This window comes from Scyliorhinus canicula, chromosome 5, assembly GCF_902713615.1.
Source record: "Scyliorhinus canicula chromosome 5, sScyCan1.1, whole genome shotgun sequence".
NCBI lineage: Eukaryota > Metazoa > Chordata > Chondrichthyes > Carcharhiniformes > Scyliorhinidae > Scyliorhinus > Scyliorhinus canicula.
In genome coordinates this window covers 58,830,439-58,845,424 of record NC_052150.1, presented here as the reverse complement: position 1 = coordinate 58,845,424, position 14,986 = coordinate 58,830,439, and the positions used below count along the sequence as shown (strand labels likewise).

General features: G+C 45.8%; 1 protein-coding gene across 2 annotated transcripts in view; it reads left to right on the top strand.

Moving 5' to 3' along the window:
* Positions 1–14,597, top strand: part of myo10 (myosin X) — a 508,428-nt gene extending 493,831 nt beyond the window's left edge. For both annotated transcript variants that reach the window (XM_038797136.1, XM_038797137.1), the window contains one exon: positions 13,492–14,597. In XM_038797136.1, coding sequence (XP_038653064.1) covers positions 13,492–13,602 — 111 coding nt within the window. In that variant the 3' untranslated portion in view covers positions 13,603–14,597. The remainder of the gene's footprint in view (positions 1–13,491) is intronic.
* The last annotated feature ends 389 nt before the right edge of the window (positions 14,598–14,986 follow it).

Below are 14,986 nucleotides of genomic sequence, written 5' to 3'. Positions count from 1 at the left end.
ATTACCTCACATTTGTCCGGATTAAACTCCATCTGCAATCTCTCCGCCCACGTCTCCAAACGATCTAAATCCTGCTGTATCCTCTGACAGTCCACATCGCTATCCGCAATTCCACTTACCTTTGTGTCATCTGCAAACTTACTAATCAGACCAGTTACACTATCCTCCAAATCATTTATATATACTACGAACAGCAAAGGTCCCAGCACTGATCCCTGCGGAACACCACTAGTCACAGCCCTCCAATTAAAAAAGCACCTTTCCAGTCCAGGACAGTCGTGGGAAGTTGTGCGTGGAGTCCGAGGAGATAGGAGAGGTGCTAAATGAATATTTTTCTTCAGTATTCACACAGGAAAAAGTCAATGTTGTCGAGGAGAATACTGAGATTCAGGCCACTAGACTAGAAGGGCTTGAGGTTCATAAGGAGGAGGTGTTAGGAATTCTGGAAAGTGTGAAAATAGGTAAGTCCCCTGGGCCGGATGGGATTTATCCTCGGATTCTCTGGGAAGCTAGGGAGGAGATTGCTGAGCCTTTGGCTTTGATCTTTAAGTCATCTTTATCTACAGGAATAGTGCCAGAAGACTGGAGGATAGCAAATGTTGTCCCCTTTTTCAAGAAGTGGAGTAGAGACAACACCGGTAACTATAGACCAGTGAGCCTTACTTCTGTTGTGGGCAAAGTCTTGGAAAGGTTTATAAGAGATAGGATGTGTAATCATCTGGAAAGGAATAATTTGATTAGCGATAATCAACACGCTTTGGTGAAGGGTAGGTCGTGCCTCACAAACCTTAGCGAGTTCTTTGAGAAGGTGACCAAACAGGTGGATGAGGGTGAAGCAGTTGATGTGGTGTATATGGATTTTAGTAAAGCATTTGATAAGGTTCTCCACAGTAGGCTATTGCAGAAAATACGGAGGCATGGGATTCAGGGTGGTTTAGCAGTTTGGATCAAAACTTGGCCAGCTGGAAGAAGACAACGGGTGGTGGTTGATGGGAAATGTTCAGCCTGGATTCCAGTTACTAGTGGTGTACCACAAGGATCTGTTTTGGGGCCACTGCTGTTTGTCATTTTTATAAATGACCTAGAGGAGGGCGTAGAAGGATGGGTGAGTAAATTTGCAGATGACACTAAAGTCGGTGAAGTTGTGGACAGTGCGAAAGGATGTTACAAGTTACAGAGGGACATAGATAAGCTGCAGAGCTGGGCTGAGAGGTGACAAATGGAGTTTAATGCAGAAAAGTGTGAGGTGATTCATTTTGGAAGGAATAACAGGAAGACAGAGTACTGGGCTAATGGTAAGATTCTTTGTAGTGTGGATGAGCAGAGAGATCTTGGTGTCCATGTTCATAGATCCCTGAAAGTTGCCACCCAGGTTGATAGGGTTGTTAAGAAGGCGTACGGTGTGTTAGCTTTTATTGGTAGAGGGATTGAGTTTCGGAGCCATGAGGTCATGTTGTAGCTGTACAAAACTCTGGTGCGGCCGCATCTGGAGAATTGCGTGCAATTCTGGTTGCCGCATTATAGGAAGGATGTGGAAGCATTGGAAAGGGTGCAGAGGAGATTTACCAGGATGTTGCCTGGTATGGAGGGAAGATCTTATGAGGGAAGGCTGAGGGACTTGAGGCTGTTTTCGTTAGAGAGAAGGTTAAGAGACAAAAGAGGGAATTTATGCGTGGACTCAGAGGAAATGGGTGAGATTCTTAATGAGTACTTTGCATCGGTATTCACAAAGGAGAGGGACAAGACGGATGTTGAGGCTAGGGATGGATGTTAAATACTCTAGGTCAAGTTGTCATACGGAAGGGGGAAGTTTTGGGTACTCTAAAAGACATTAAGGTGGACAAGTCCCCAGGACCGGATGGGACCTATCCCAGGTGACTGAGGGAAGCGAGGGTTGAAATAGCTGGGGCCTTAACAGACATCTTTACAGCATCCTTGAGCACGGGTGAGGTCCCGGAGGACTGGAGAATTGCTAATGTTGTCCCTTTGTTTAAGAAGGGTAGCAGGGATAATCCAGGGAATTATAGACCTGTGAGCTTGACGTCAGTGGTAGGCAAACTGTTGGAGAAGATACTGAGGGATAGGATCTATTCACATCTGGAAGAAAATAGACTTATCAGTGATAGGCAGCATGGTTTTGTGCAGGGAAGGTCATGTCTTACAAACCTAATAGAATTCTTTGAGGAAGTGACAAAGTTAATTGATGAGGGAAGGGCTGTAGATGTCATATACATGGACTTTAATAAGGCGTTTGATAAGGTTTCCCATGGCAGGTTGATGGAAAAAGTGAAGCCGTATGGGGTTCAGGGTGTACTAGCTAGATGGATAAAGAACTGGCTGGGCAACAGGAGACAGAGTAGTGGTGGAAGGGAGTGTCTCAAAATGGAGAAGGGTGACTAGTGGTGTTCCACAGGGATCCGTGCTCGGACCACTGTTGTTTGTAATCTACATAAATGACCTGGAGGAAGGTATAGGTGGTCTGATTAGCAAGTTTGCAGATGATACTAAGATTGGTGGAGTTGCAGATAGCGAGGAGGACTGTCAGAGAATACAACAAAATATAGATAGATTGGAGAGTTGGGCAGAGAAATGGCAGATGGAGTTCAATCCAGGCAAATGCAAGGTGATGCATTTTGGAAGATCAAATTCAAGAGCGGACTATATGGTCAATGGAAGGGTCCTGGGGGAAATTGATGTACAAGGAGATCTGTGAGTTCAGGTCCATTGTACCCTGAGGGTGGCAACGCAGGTTGATAGAGTGGTCAAGAAGGCATACAGCATGCTTGCCTTCATCGGACGGGGTATTGAGTACAAGAGTTGGCAGGTCATGTTACAGTTGTATAGGACTTTGGTTCGGCCACATTTGGAATACTGCGTGCGGTTCTGGTCGCCACATTACCAGAAGGATGTGGATGCCTTGGAGAGGGTGCAGAGGAGGTTCACCAGGATGTTGCCTGGTATGGAGGGTGCTAGCTATGAAGAAAGGTTGAGTAGATTAGGATTGTTTTCGTTGGAAAGACGGAGGTTTAGGGGGGACCTGATTGAGGTCTACAAAACTATGAGAGGTATTGACAGGGTGGATAGCAACAAGCTTTTCCCAAGAGTAGGGGTGTCAGTTACAAGGGGTCACGATTTCAAGGTGAGAGGGGGAAGTTTAAGGGAGATGTGCGTGGAAAGCTTTTTACGCAGAGGGTGGTGGGTGCCTGGAACGCTTTACCAGTGGAGGTGGTAGAGGCGGACACGATAGCATCATTTAAGAGGCATCTAGACAGGTGTATGAACGGGTGGGAACAGAGGGAAGTAGACCTTGGATAATAGGAGACAGGTTTAGATAAAGGATCTGGATCAGCGCAGGCTGGGAGGGCCGAAGGCACTGTTCCTGTGCTGTAATTTTCTTTGTTCTTTGTTCTTTAATTGAGACATACAAGATAATCAGAGGATTAGATAGGGTGGGCAGTGAGAGCCTTTTTCCTCGGATGGTGATGTCTAGGACGAGCGGACATAGCTTTAAATTGAGGGGAGATGGATATAGGTCAGATGTCAGAGGTAGGTTCTTTACTCAGAGTAGTAAGGGTGTGGAATGCCCTGCCTGCAACATTAGTGGACTCGCCAACACTAAGGGCATTCAAATGGTCATTGGATAGACATATAGACAATAAGGGAATAGTGTAGATGGGCTTTAGAGTGGTTTCACAGGTCGGCGCAACATTGAGGGCCGAAGGGCCTGTACTGCGCTGTAGTGTTCTATGTTCTATTGCTACTCTCTGCCTTCTATGACCTAGCCAGTTCTGTATCCACATTGCCAGCTCACCCCTGATCCCGTGTGACTTCACCTTTTGTACCAGTCTACCAGGCGACAGGTTTAGATAAAATATCTGGATCGGCGCAGGCTGGGAGGACCGAAGGGCCTGTTCCTGTGCTGTAATTTTCTTTGTTCTTTATAGACAACATCCACTGCCCTACCTGCATCAATCATCTTTGTGACCTCTTCGAAAAACTCTATCAAGTTAGTGAGACACGAACTCCCATTCACAAAACCATGGTGCCTCTCACTAATACGTCCATTTGCTTCCAAATGGGAGTAGATCCTGTCTCGAAGAATCCTCTCCAGTAATTTCCCTACCACTGACGTAAGGCTCACCGGCCTGTAGTTCCCTGGATTATCCTTTCTACCCTTCTTAAACAAAGGAACAACATTGGCTATTCTCCAGTCCTCCAGGACATCACCTGAAGACAGTGAGGATCCAAAGATTTCTGTCAAGGCCTCAACAATTTCCTCCCCAGCCTCCTTCAGTATTCTGAGGTAGATCCCATCGGCCCTGGGGACTTATCCACCTTAATATTTTTCAAGACGCCCAACACCTCGTCTTTTTGGATCTCAGTGTGACCCAGACTATCTACACACCCTTCCCCAGACTCAACATCCACCAATTCCTTCTCTTTGGTGAATACTGATGCAAAGTTATTATTTAATACCTCGCCCATTTCCTCTGGCTCCACACATAGATTCCCTTGCCTATCCTTCATTGGGCCAACCCTTTCCCTGGCTCCCCTCTTGCTTTTTATGTACGTGTAAAAAGCTTTGGGATTTTCCTTAACCCTATTTGCCAATGACATTTCGTGACCTCTTCTAGCCCTCCTGACTCCTTGCTTAAGTTCCTTCCTACTTTCTTTATATTCCACACAGGATTTGTCTGTTCTCAGCCTTCTAGCCCTGACAAATGCCTCATTTTTCTTTTTGACGAGGCCTACAATATCTCTCGTTATCCAAGGTTCCTGAAATTTGCAGTATTTATCCTTCTTCCTCACAGGAACATGCCGGTCCTGTCAATATTGGGGAAGTTGAAGTCTCCCATCACAACAAGCCTGTTGTTTTTACTCTTTTCCAAAATCTGTCTACCTATCTGCTCCTCTATCTCCCGTTGGCTGTTGGGAGGCCTGTGGTAAACCCCCAACATTGTGACTGCACCCTTCTTATTCCTGATCTCTTCCCATATAGCCTCGCTGCCCTCTTAGGTGTCCTCCCGTAGTACAGCTGTGATATTCTCCTGAACCAGTAGCGCAGCTCCGCCACCCCTTTTACATCCCCCTCTATCCCGCCTGAAACATCGAAATCCTGGAAAGTTTAGCTGCTAATCCTGTCCTTCCTTCAACCAGGTCTCTGTAATGGCAACAACATCATAGTTCCAAGTACTAATCCAAGCTCTAAGTTCATCTGCCTTACCCATAATGCTTCTTGCATTAAAACATATGCACTTCAGGCCACCAGACCCGCTGTTTTCAGCAACATCTCCCTGTCTGCTCTTCCTCAGAGCCATACTGGCCCTATTCCCTGGTTCTCCCTCAATGCTTTCACCTTCTGACCAATTACTCCAAATTTAGACCTATTGCTACCCACCTCCAAATTTAGTGTACCCAATTCATTTTTTCCAATTAAGAGGCAATTTTACATGGCCAATCCACCTACCCTGATTTCCAGGTTAGGTGGATTGGCCATGATAAATTGCCCTTAGTGTCCAAAATTTCCCTTAGTGTTGGGTGGGGTTACTGGATTATGGGGATAAGGTGGAGGTGTTGACCTTGGGTAGGGTGCTCTTTCCAAGAGCCAGTGCAGACTCGATGGGCCGAATGGCCTCCTTCTGCACTTCAAATTCTATGATGTCTTTGGGTTGTGGGGGCGAAAGCTACGCAAACACGGGGAGAATGTGCAAACTCCACACGGACAGCGACCCAGCGCCGGGATTCGAACCTGGGACCTCAGCGCCGTGAGGCAGCAGTGCTAACCACTGTGCCACCATGCTACCGTGCCCCTCCTTTAACCATGATTCTGTAATTGTAATTACATCATAGTTCCATGCCATAATGCAGGCTCGCAGTTCATCTGTTTTACCTGTTATACTCCTTGCATTAAAGCAGGCGCACTCCAGACATACAGTCCCAGTGAGCCCTGCGGCTTCCCTCTGCCTGCTCTTATTCTGCGCCATGTCTCACCTTTTTCCCCAGTCTCTACACTTATTGGTCCTGCCACACCAGGTTAAACCCTCCCGAACAGGACTAGCCAAGATATTGGTACCCCTCCAGTTCAGGTGCAACCTGTCCTTCTTGTACAGGTCCTACCTTCCCCAGAAGACATACCAGTGATGCCCATATCTAAAGCCCGCCCTCCTATACCAGCTCTTTAGCCACATGTTCAACTGTACTATCTCCCTGTTCCAAGCCTTGCTCGCATGTGGCACGGGGAGTAATCCTGGGATTACTAACCCAGAGGTCCTGCTTTTTAGCTCCTGACCTAACTCCCTGAATTGTCTTTGCAGGATCTCTTCCCTCTTCCTGCCTATGTCATGAGTACCAATGTGGAAAATGACATCTGTCTGTTTGCCTTCCTTTTTCAGAATGCCTTGTAGCCGTTTGGAGACATCCAGAACCCTGGCACCAGGGAGGCAACACACCATCCTCGAGTCCCATTTGAGGCCACAGAAAAGCCTGTCTGTGCCCCTGACTTTCAAGTCCCCTACTACTCTCATGTGTTTGGACTTAGCCCAATCCTGCTCTGCAGCAGAACCAGTTGTGGTGCCATAGGCCTGGCCGTTGCTGGTATCTTCCCCTGAGAGGGTATCCCCCACCCCAACAGTATCCAAAATGGTGTACCTGCTTGAGAGGGTAATAGCCACATGAGGCTCTTGCCTTACCTGCCTGCCTCTCCTGGCGGTTACCCACCTGCCTGTCTGAACTTGTGGTGTGACCACCTCCCTGAAGCTAGTGGCTGCCACCTGTATGCTCCGCAATCAGTCCATGTACTCCAACCGAACCACGTGGTCTGTGAGGAGATGCAGCTGGTCACACTTCCTGCAGACATTGGCATCCAGGACGCTAGAAAGCTCCCTGATCTCCCACGTGAAGTAAATGATCATGGCATGTGCAAGACATTTTTCAATATTTTGAGCTGGTAACATGCAAATTTGTGTTGGTTCGAGCTGCACTACGTAGTGAAAGAAATTAAAGCATAGAAAGCGAATGTTATGAAAGCTGCTAACACAAAGGCAAAGGCGGAGGGAGGAAAAACAAGGTGACCATCCTGGAAGATGAGGAACATGGAGCTCATTAGAGGCCCCCGAAGTCCGCCTGCAATTGCACCCATGGACATCGTGGCCATTCTCACAGGTGAAGGGAGGCTGCTGGCGGGAGCTTCTGATGCTCCTGGCATGTCGGGCAGCTGCACACGACCCTGTCAATGTCCCCATCGTGCTGGGCCACCAGAGGGAACTATGATCCAGCATCTTCATCTTAGAGGCACCAGGTGACCACTGTGTAGGTTCTTCAGCAGGGATTCCTCACCCTGTGGTGGGATGACTACATGGGCTCCCCACAATATGAAACCTTCCTTCATGCTGAGCTCTGAGAGCTACTGGGTGCATTCCGCTGCTCAAAAGCACATGGTTGAGTTTTGCCAGTCTAGGATCCCGCTGTCGCCATGCTCGCACCTGAGTAGCCATCACTGGCAAAGTATCCATAAAATTAAGAGTTGCAACCACTTCATCTGCCACTGGCAGGGATGGGGAACACATGGGCAATGGTAGACGACTTGAGAGCATTGACATGGGCAATCTGGATACTGGATGGTGTTGAAACAAATTTTCATACGCGACGAGCAGAAGCATCCAATACTGAATTGTAGCCAATGCAATGCGTGGAATTCCCTCATCTTCCCCATAAAGGCTGGGCCAGAGCTTCTGATCAGTCACAATAAACATATTGATGGAGTTTCTTGTGCCTCCCATAAACATATTGGTGGAATTCCTTGAATCCAAATATTACCGCCAAGCCCTCTTTTGATTTGAGAGTATCGTCATTCTGGGTCCACCAGGGTCCTCGAGGCAAACGCAATGGGGCATTCCGTGCTGTTGTCCCATCTGTGGGCCAGCACTGCCCCAATGCCATAGGGGGAGGCATTGAATGTTTGGATTAGCGGCCGAGCTGGATCATAGTGAGTGAGGAGCTGTATGGTCGACAGATGCTCTTTTATTCCGGCGAATGCCTTGCCTTGTGAGGTACCCCAGAACCACATCTGGTCCTTCTTCAATAATATGTGGAATGGAAGCAATAAGGTGGCCAGGTTGGCGATGAACTCTCCATTAATAATTTACCAGGCCTCGAAGCGACCGGAGTTCATTTGCATTCGGTGTTTTTCAGTATCAGGGTCTCTTTAAGGCCCAAACCTTGTCCTCCACTGGGTGTCGGCCATCCCTGTCTACTGAGTAAGCCACCACTCTAGTGTGGAACATATACTTGGTCCTCTTTAGCTGAGTGCTTATTTGGGAAAACGCCCTGAGCACTTCTTGCAGGTTGTCCTCTTTCTCCATGGCGAATGTGATGAGCACACCACAAGATCGGTGTTTTTCAAACTTTTTTCCAGAGACCCACTTTGCCAGCTGACTGACATTCGTTACATGAACCACGTCCAATTACTTTTAATGCTAAAGGGGAAGGTGCTGGATCTTCATGTTCTTACTTGAATCAGGTTCACAGGAGAGGGCAATGCACACATCAGATGCAGACTTCAGCCAGTTCCTTTGTGCCGTCTGCATCTTTATCCGAATGGAAAATCCAACCTCGCACATGTAGGTCATCGTGAAGGCAATAGCAACAAAATGCCTGTTTCACTCAGCACTGGATACTCCTGGGAGATGCTACACCAGTATGCTGACAGCCTCATGGGCTCTTGGCATGCTTCTCATATGGCATTACAGGTCAGCTACTGCCTGCAGCGTAATATTTTAATTTGGAATCAGCTCTAAGTAAATAACTGACCCTGGGGTCTCAACCTTAAATGGAATTTTTCACCCATCACTTCTCTTTCAAAATCTGAAACTTCTCTCATTTGCCAGTACTTCCCTGCATATAACAGATATGGGCTTTTCATCTTGGTTTCCATTGGCACAATTAAGAAAGCCATTCCTCACGAAATCATCTTCATAAAAGCAAATTACTACAGATGCTGGAATCTGAAACCAAAGAGAAAATGCTGGAAAATTTCAGCAGGTCTGGCAGCATCTGTAGGGAGAGAAAAGAGTTAACGTTTCGTGTCCAGATGACCCTTTGTCAAAGCTTTGACAAAGGGTCATCTGAATTCATCTTTATACTGCTTTGTTCCCAATTTCAGTTTCTTCTCAGACTGTTCACCAGAGGCCTCGGAGCTCTGTATACAGCTCACACTAACACTGCTTTGTCCTGCCGTCAATTCGAAGCAACTCACACTGGGACTGTTCTGTTCTGCCATGGATCCTCCTGTGCAGCTCTCTCCAGCAGATTCAGTTGTGATTTCCTAACCTGTTTGTGTCTTTGGCCCGCTCTTCCTTCTCACAGAACTATCCATCTTCAGTTCTTCTCGCAGCTCAGAAATGGAGGAATCTCTCCCCCGTTATTTTGCATCAAAAGCACGGACATTAGCAGTGCAGTAGATAACGGGGAGCCGATGGATGTGGTATATCTGGATTTCCAGAAAGCCTTTGACAAGGTGCCACACAAAAGGTTGCTGCATAAGATAAAGATGCATGGCATTAAGGGTAAAGTAGTAGCATGGGTAGAGAATTGGTTAGTTAATAGAAAGCAAAGAGTTGGGATAAATGGGTGTTTCTCTGGTTGGCAATCAGTAGCTAGTGGTGTCCCTCAGGGATCCGTGTTGGGCCCACAATTGTTCACAATTTACATAGATGATTTGGAGTTGGGGACCAAGGGCAATGTGTCCAAGTTTGCAGATGACACTAAGATGAGTTGTAAAGCGAAAAGTGCAGAGGATACTGGAAGTCTGCAGAGGGATTTGGATAGGTTAAGTGAATGGGCTAGGGTCTGGCAGATGGAATACAATGTTGACAAATGTGAGGTTATCCATTTTGGTAGGAATAACAGCAAACGAGATTATTTAAACAATAAAATATTAAAGCATGCCGCTGTTCAGAGAGACTTGGGTGTGCTAGTGCATGAGTCACAGAAGGTTGGTTTACAAGTGCAACAGGTGATTAAGAAGGCAAATGGAATTTTGTCCTTCATTGCTAGAGGGATGGAGTTTAAGACTAGGGAGGTTATGTTGCAATTGTATAAGGTGTTAGTGCGGCCACACCTGGAGTATTGTGTTCAGTTTTGGTCTCCTTACTTGAGAAAGGACGTACTGGAGCTGGAGGGTGTGCAGAGGAGATTCACTAGGTTAATCCCAGAGCTGAAGGGGTTGGATTATGAGGAGAGGTTGAGTAGACTGGGACTATACTCGTTGGAATTTAGAAGGATGAGGGGGGATCTTATAGAAACATTTAAAATTATGAAGGGAATAGGTAGGATAGATGCGGGCAGGTTGTTTCCACTGGCGGGTGACAGCAGAACTAGGGGCATAGCCTCAAAATAAGGGGAAGTAGATTTAGAACTGAGTTTAGGAGGAACTTCTTCACCCAAAGCGTTGTGAATCTATGGAATTCCTTGCCCAGTGAAGCAGTTGAGGCTCCTTCATTACATGTTTTTAAGGTAAAGATAGATAGTTTTTTGAAGAATAAAGGGATTAAGGGTTATGGTGTTCGGGCCGGAAAGTGGAGCTGAGTCCACAAAAGATCAGCCATGATCTAATTGAATGGCGGAGCAGGCTCGAGGGGCCAGATGGCCTACTCCTGCTCCTAGTTCTTATGTTCTTATACAGGGCGCGTGAAGTCATTTGACGTGCCGACCGCGTGACCTGCTCTCTGCCGCCTCTTCTAGTAGGAAGACTGCATAATTCGCATTTAAAAGCCAGCATTCTTAAAAGCTGGTCACAGCCGTTGGGCACTTTTCCCACGATCGGGATCACCGCAACCGATTCCTCTGTGATCTTCCCGAAGCCCACCCGCGGGTCACGAACTGCAGTTTAAAAAAACCCTGATCTAGATAGACAGCCGCCTTCAGCAGACCGTGCAGGATGCTTTCCGTTACACACTGGAAAATCACCAGGGCAGATGAGACCCCAAATGGGAGGCGGGTGCATTCAAATAACCCCCTATGTGTGTTTATGGTGCAACTTTTCTGGATGCTGCATCTAGCTCCACCTGTAAATGACTGATTCACCTGGAGACTGCATCGCCGTGTTAAACCTATACCGCTGCATGATAACTGAAGGTTCAGGGTCATAATTTTCAGTTACCAATGCGACCAGTTCGTCGAACTATTTGGAGTTTGGTGTAACCAAGTAAGTGAGACTCTTTATAATTCCAAACGTCAGGAGAATGACTTTCTGATGGTCTTCCCGAAATTACCGTTAGCCTAGAAGAAGTATCTTGTGTGTTCAGTAAACTAGCTCCAGTTTTCCAGGCCTGCATCGAAGTCTCACCAACACATTGTGTTGGTAATCGTCCAGAGGGGCTAGGCGGTTCCACAAACAAGTCCAGAGTCTCCTATGTTCTCATCGCTGTTTAATAACTTGAGGAAACCAGCAGAAGTGGAATAAGGATATGTTGAACTATGGACAATACTCTGCCCACGGCAGTAACTCTCTCCTAATGCAGTTCTTGTTGGAACAACCAGCAACCCAGGACCTTGCTTGGGCTGCTTTTATGTGCAGGTCTTCATTGAGCTCCAGCTGGGTGGTCTCCACCCGCTACCTGGGAAGCTCGTGGTCCACTAGTCCCATGGGGAGATCAACAATGATTTTCCTGTGGTCTTCATATGTTGTGACACATATGAAACTCTATTTGACTGTACCAAAGGCAAACTTTCACTCCACACCCTTTTCACTCTGCGAGCTTTGTCATGGTTGACCACACCCTCCTCCTCCAAGGCCCCTCCACTGTCGTCCAGCTGGGTGGAACTACTCTCACCAGGTTCTCCCTCTAATCGTAGCCAGGGAATCACTGCAGGTTTCTCATGCTGCTTTCACACGGTTACTTCTGATGTCCTCTTATTTCTCGTCTTCATGCAGCCCCTCAGTTACATCATCACAAGACACAGCGTTAGTTTTTAAATATATGCTGACAGCATCCACCTCTACCTCAGAACCATCTGTCGCAACTCCTCCACTGTTGGTAAATTATCAGAGTGCTAAACCAATAAAGCAGAAATTTCCTCCAATTAAGTATTGGGAAGACTGAAGGCATTGTTTTGGTTCCCCGATCCAAACTTTCTTTCCTAGCTACCAGCAGCATCCCTCTTCACAACCTTGGTGTCATATTTAATCCCAAACTGAGCTTCCAATCTGGTATCCACAGCATCACAAAGGCTCCAATTCCCACCTCAGTGATAATGCCAGACTTCAGCAGCAGATGAGCAGAGATAGAAGTTCATTCATATCCTTGTTATCTCTAGGCTCAACTGTTTAAATACATTGTTGGCTAGTTCCCCACATTCCCTCTTCCAAACCTCTGCAGCCCTTGTCTTAACTCACAGCAAGTCCCATTCCCCTATCATCATCACCTACATTGGTTCTCAGTTTAGCAAGGTCTTGATTTGAAAGCTTTCACCCTTGTTTTCAGTCTCTCCATGGCCATACCCTTCCGTTTTCCTCCAACACCTCAACCCTCCTCTCATTCTGCTCACTTGTGCATTCCCAGCGCTCCACCATTGGTGGCTGTGCCTCGGCCCCGAGCTCTGGAACTCCCTACTTAAAACTCTGTCTCTCCACATTGCTTTCCTCCTTGAAGGCAATCCTTAAAACCTACCAGAACCAGTTGTCACAGTCTGAGGATTCAGGGTAAACCATTTTGGACAGAGATGAGGAGACATTTCTTCACCCAAAGAGTGGTGAGCCTGTGGAATTCATTACCACAGGAAGTAGTTGATGCTAAAACTTTGAATATATTCAAGAGGCGGCTGGATATAGCACTTGGGGAGAATGGGATTAAAGGCAATGGGGAAAAAACAGGATGAAGCTATTGAGTTGAATAATCAGCCATGATCGTGATGAATGGCGGAGCAGGTTCGTAGGGCCAAAAGGCCTCCTCCTATTCCTATCTTCTCTGTATCTATGTATGTATACTTTCTTTTACAATGCTCCTATACAGCATCTTGGGACATTTCATTACATTAAACATACTCTATAAATATAAGTTGCTGTTTACAAATGGTGTGATGAGGAGCCAGAAGTATTTTCAGAATTAACAATGTGTGTAAAAAATGGAGATACGATGGGCAGGATTTCCCATGCAATCCGCCACATGTTTGGCAGCGGCAGAGACGAGGCTGCCATTGGCCAGTGTTGTCAACGGAGTTGCCTCTTGAATGCACCCCTATCTATCAGGAAGCCTGCAATGGAGGTGCACCATTGGTGGGACCAGTAGGTCCCAGTGGTGTGAATGCCCAGAAAATTCCAGTGATTTACTCTGTTTCTCTCTCCACAGATGCTGCCAGACCGGCTGAGTTTTTCCAGCATTTTCAGTTTTTATTGTATATTATTTATTCTTAGAAAAAATAAGAGAGTTGGAGTGAAAATAGTTTTAAATCTGTGCCTTCAACGGGTTTTTAATTGCACTTTTTGTTCCACAGGTAGTGGAGCTTGCCAAACTCATGAAAGCTTATATCAGCATGATTGTGAAAAAGCGGTACAGTACTTCATGTTCAACAAGCAATCAGAGCAATCAGTGCAGCAGCAGATGAAATCAGTTCGACGAATCAAGTTCCTTCAATGAATTGTTTCCAATCCTATTCCTTTGACCTTCAATCACAGACTTTTTCATTGAAAGTACTCAATACAAGCCATATAGTGGAGTAGAATAGCGAATTATTTTGAGGCCAACAAGCATTCATCCTGAAACATGAGAAATCTTCAACAAGGACTTTAAATTCCACGAGTATTATATTTTTGTCATAATTTCTCAGGCCCTCAAGCCTTACATCAGTGCTAATACCTTATGCCTTAACATGCACTACTATCTTTAAGTGCCTTACAGTAAACACTCACCTTGCCATTAAAGGGCTGCTTTAAACGACGAGTGCTGGAATGAAGAAAACGAGGTTGGAGGGCGAGCAGCTTTAAATATTAAACTGTTTTTTGAGTATTAAGTGGTTAAAAGTGGCTCTGTGTGTTAGATTTATCCTTCAGGCTATCACATATTCAATCTGACTTTGCCTGAGGAATAAAGATGACATATGGAGCAACTTCTAGCTAAAATTGTTAGCTATTTTTGTGCACTAAAATAATACCTTATCCTGAGAACAATGGGTGTGAATAATTGGAATGCTGCTGGCAGCCTTCCTAAAGGACTACAGTGACACTTCCCATTGTTGGTCTGTATTTCACAGCATTATTTTACTAAGAGAAATTTAATGTGCAATGTTGTACACAGTGTATGTCTACATTTTTCTTGTTAACAAATTTAGTTAGTACTTTGATCCGGACTATTATTTTTAATTAAGCATTTGTTCTTGAACTAATGCAAATTTTCTGATTTGTTTAATTGGATATAAATTAATTTTGGGCGATATTCATACTGCAGTATGTCACACATGTAATGGCTAGCTCAGCCTTCCATTTCAACCAGATGTTCTCAGATGCTGTAGCTAACCTAAATAAAATATTTGTACAGTTGCAAACAAGTTTATATGTTAAAATTAAAGATATAATATACTGCATAAAGGACAAATAGAGGATATGTTTGTCTTTTATGTTTTTTTTTCAAATACTATGAACAATGATCCATATGGGTCTGTTACAACAGGAGCAACAACTGAATTTACCTAGCCCCTTGAACCCAAATAAACATCGCGAGGTGCTTGATGGCGGGGGGGGGGGGGGAATAATGCCTCGTCAAAGAATTAGGAGAGGTGGCCAAAAGCTTGGTGAATGGTAAGCTTGGTAAGTTTTCCAGCAGGTCTTCAAAGAAGATAGAAGTGGAGAGGTTCATGGAGGGAACCGCAGACATTGTGGACCCAGATGGCTGAAAATTTGGCTTTTAATGGTAGAGCACTTGGAAAGATAAGTCATAGAAGTTTACAGCAAGAAAACAGGCCCTCCGGCCAAACTTGTCCATGCCGCACAGTT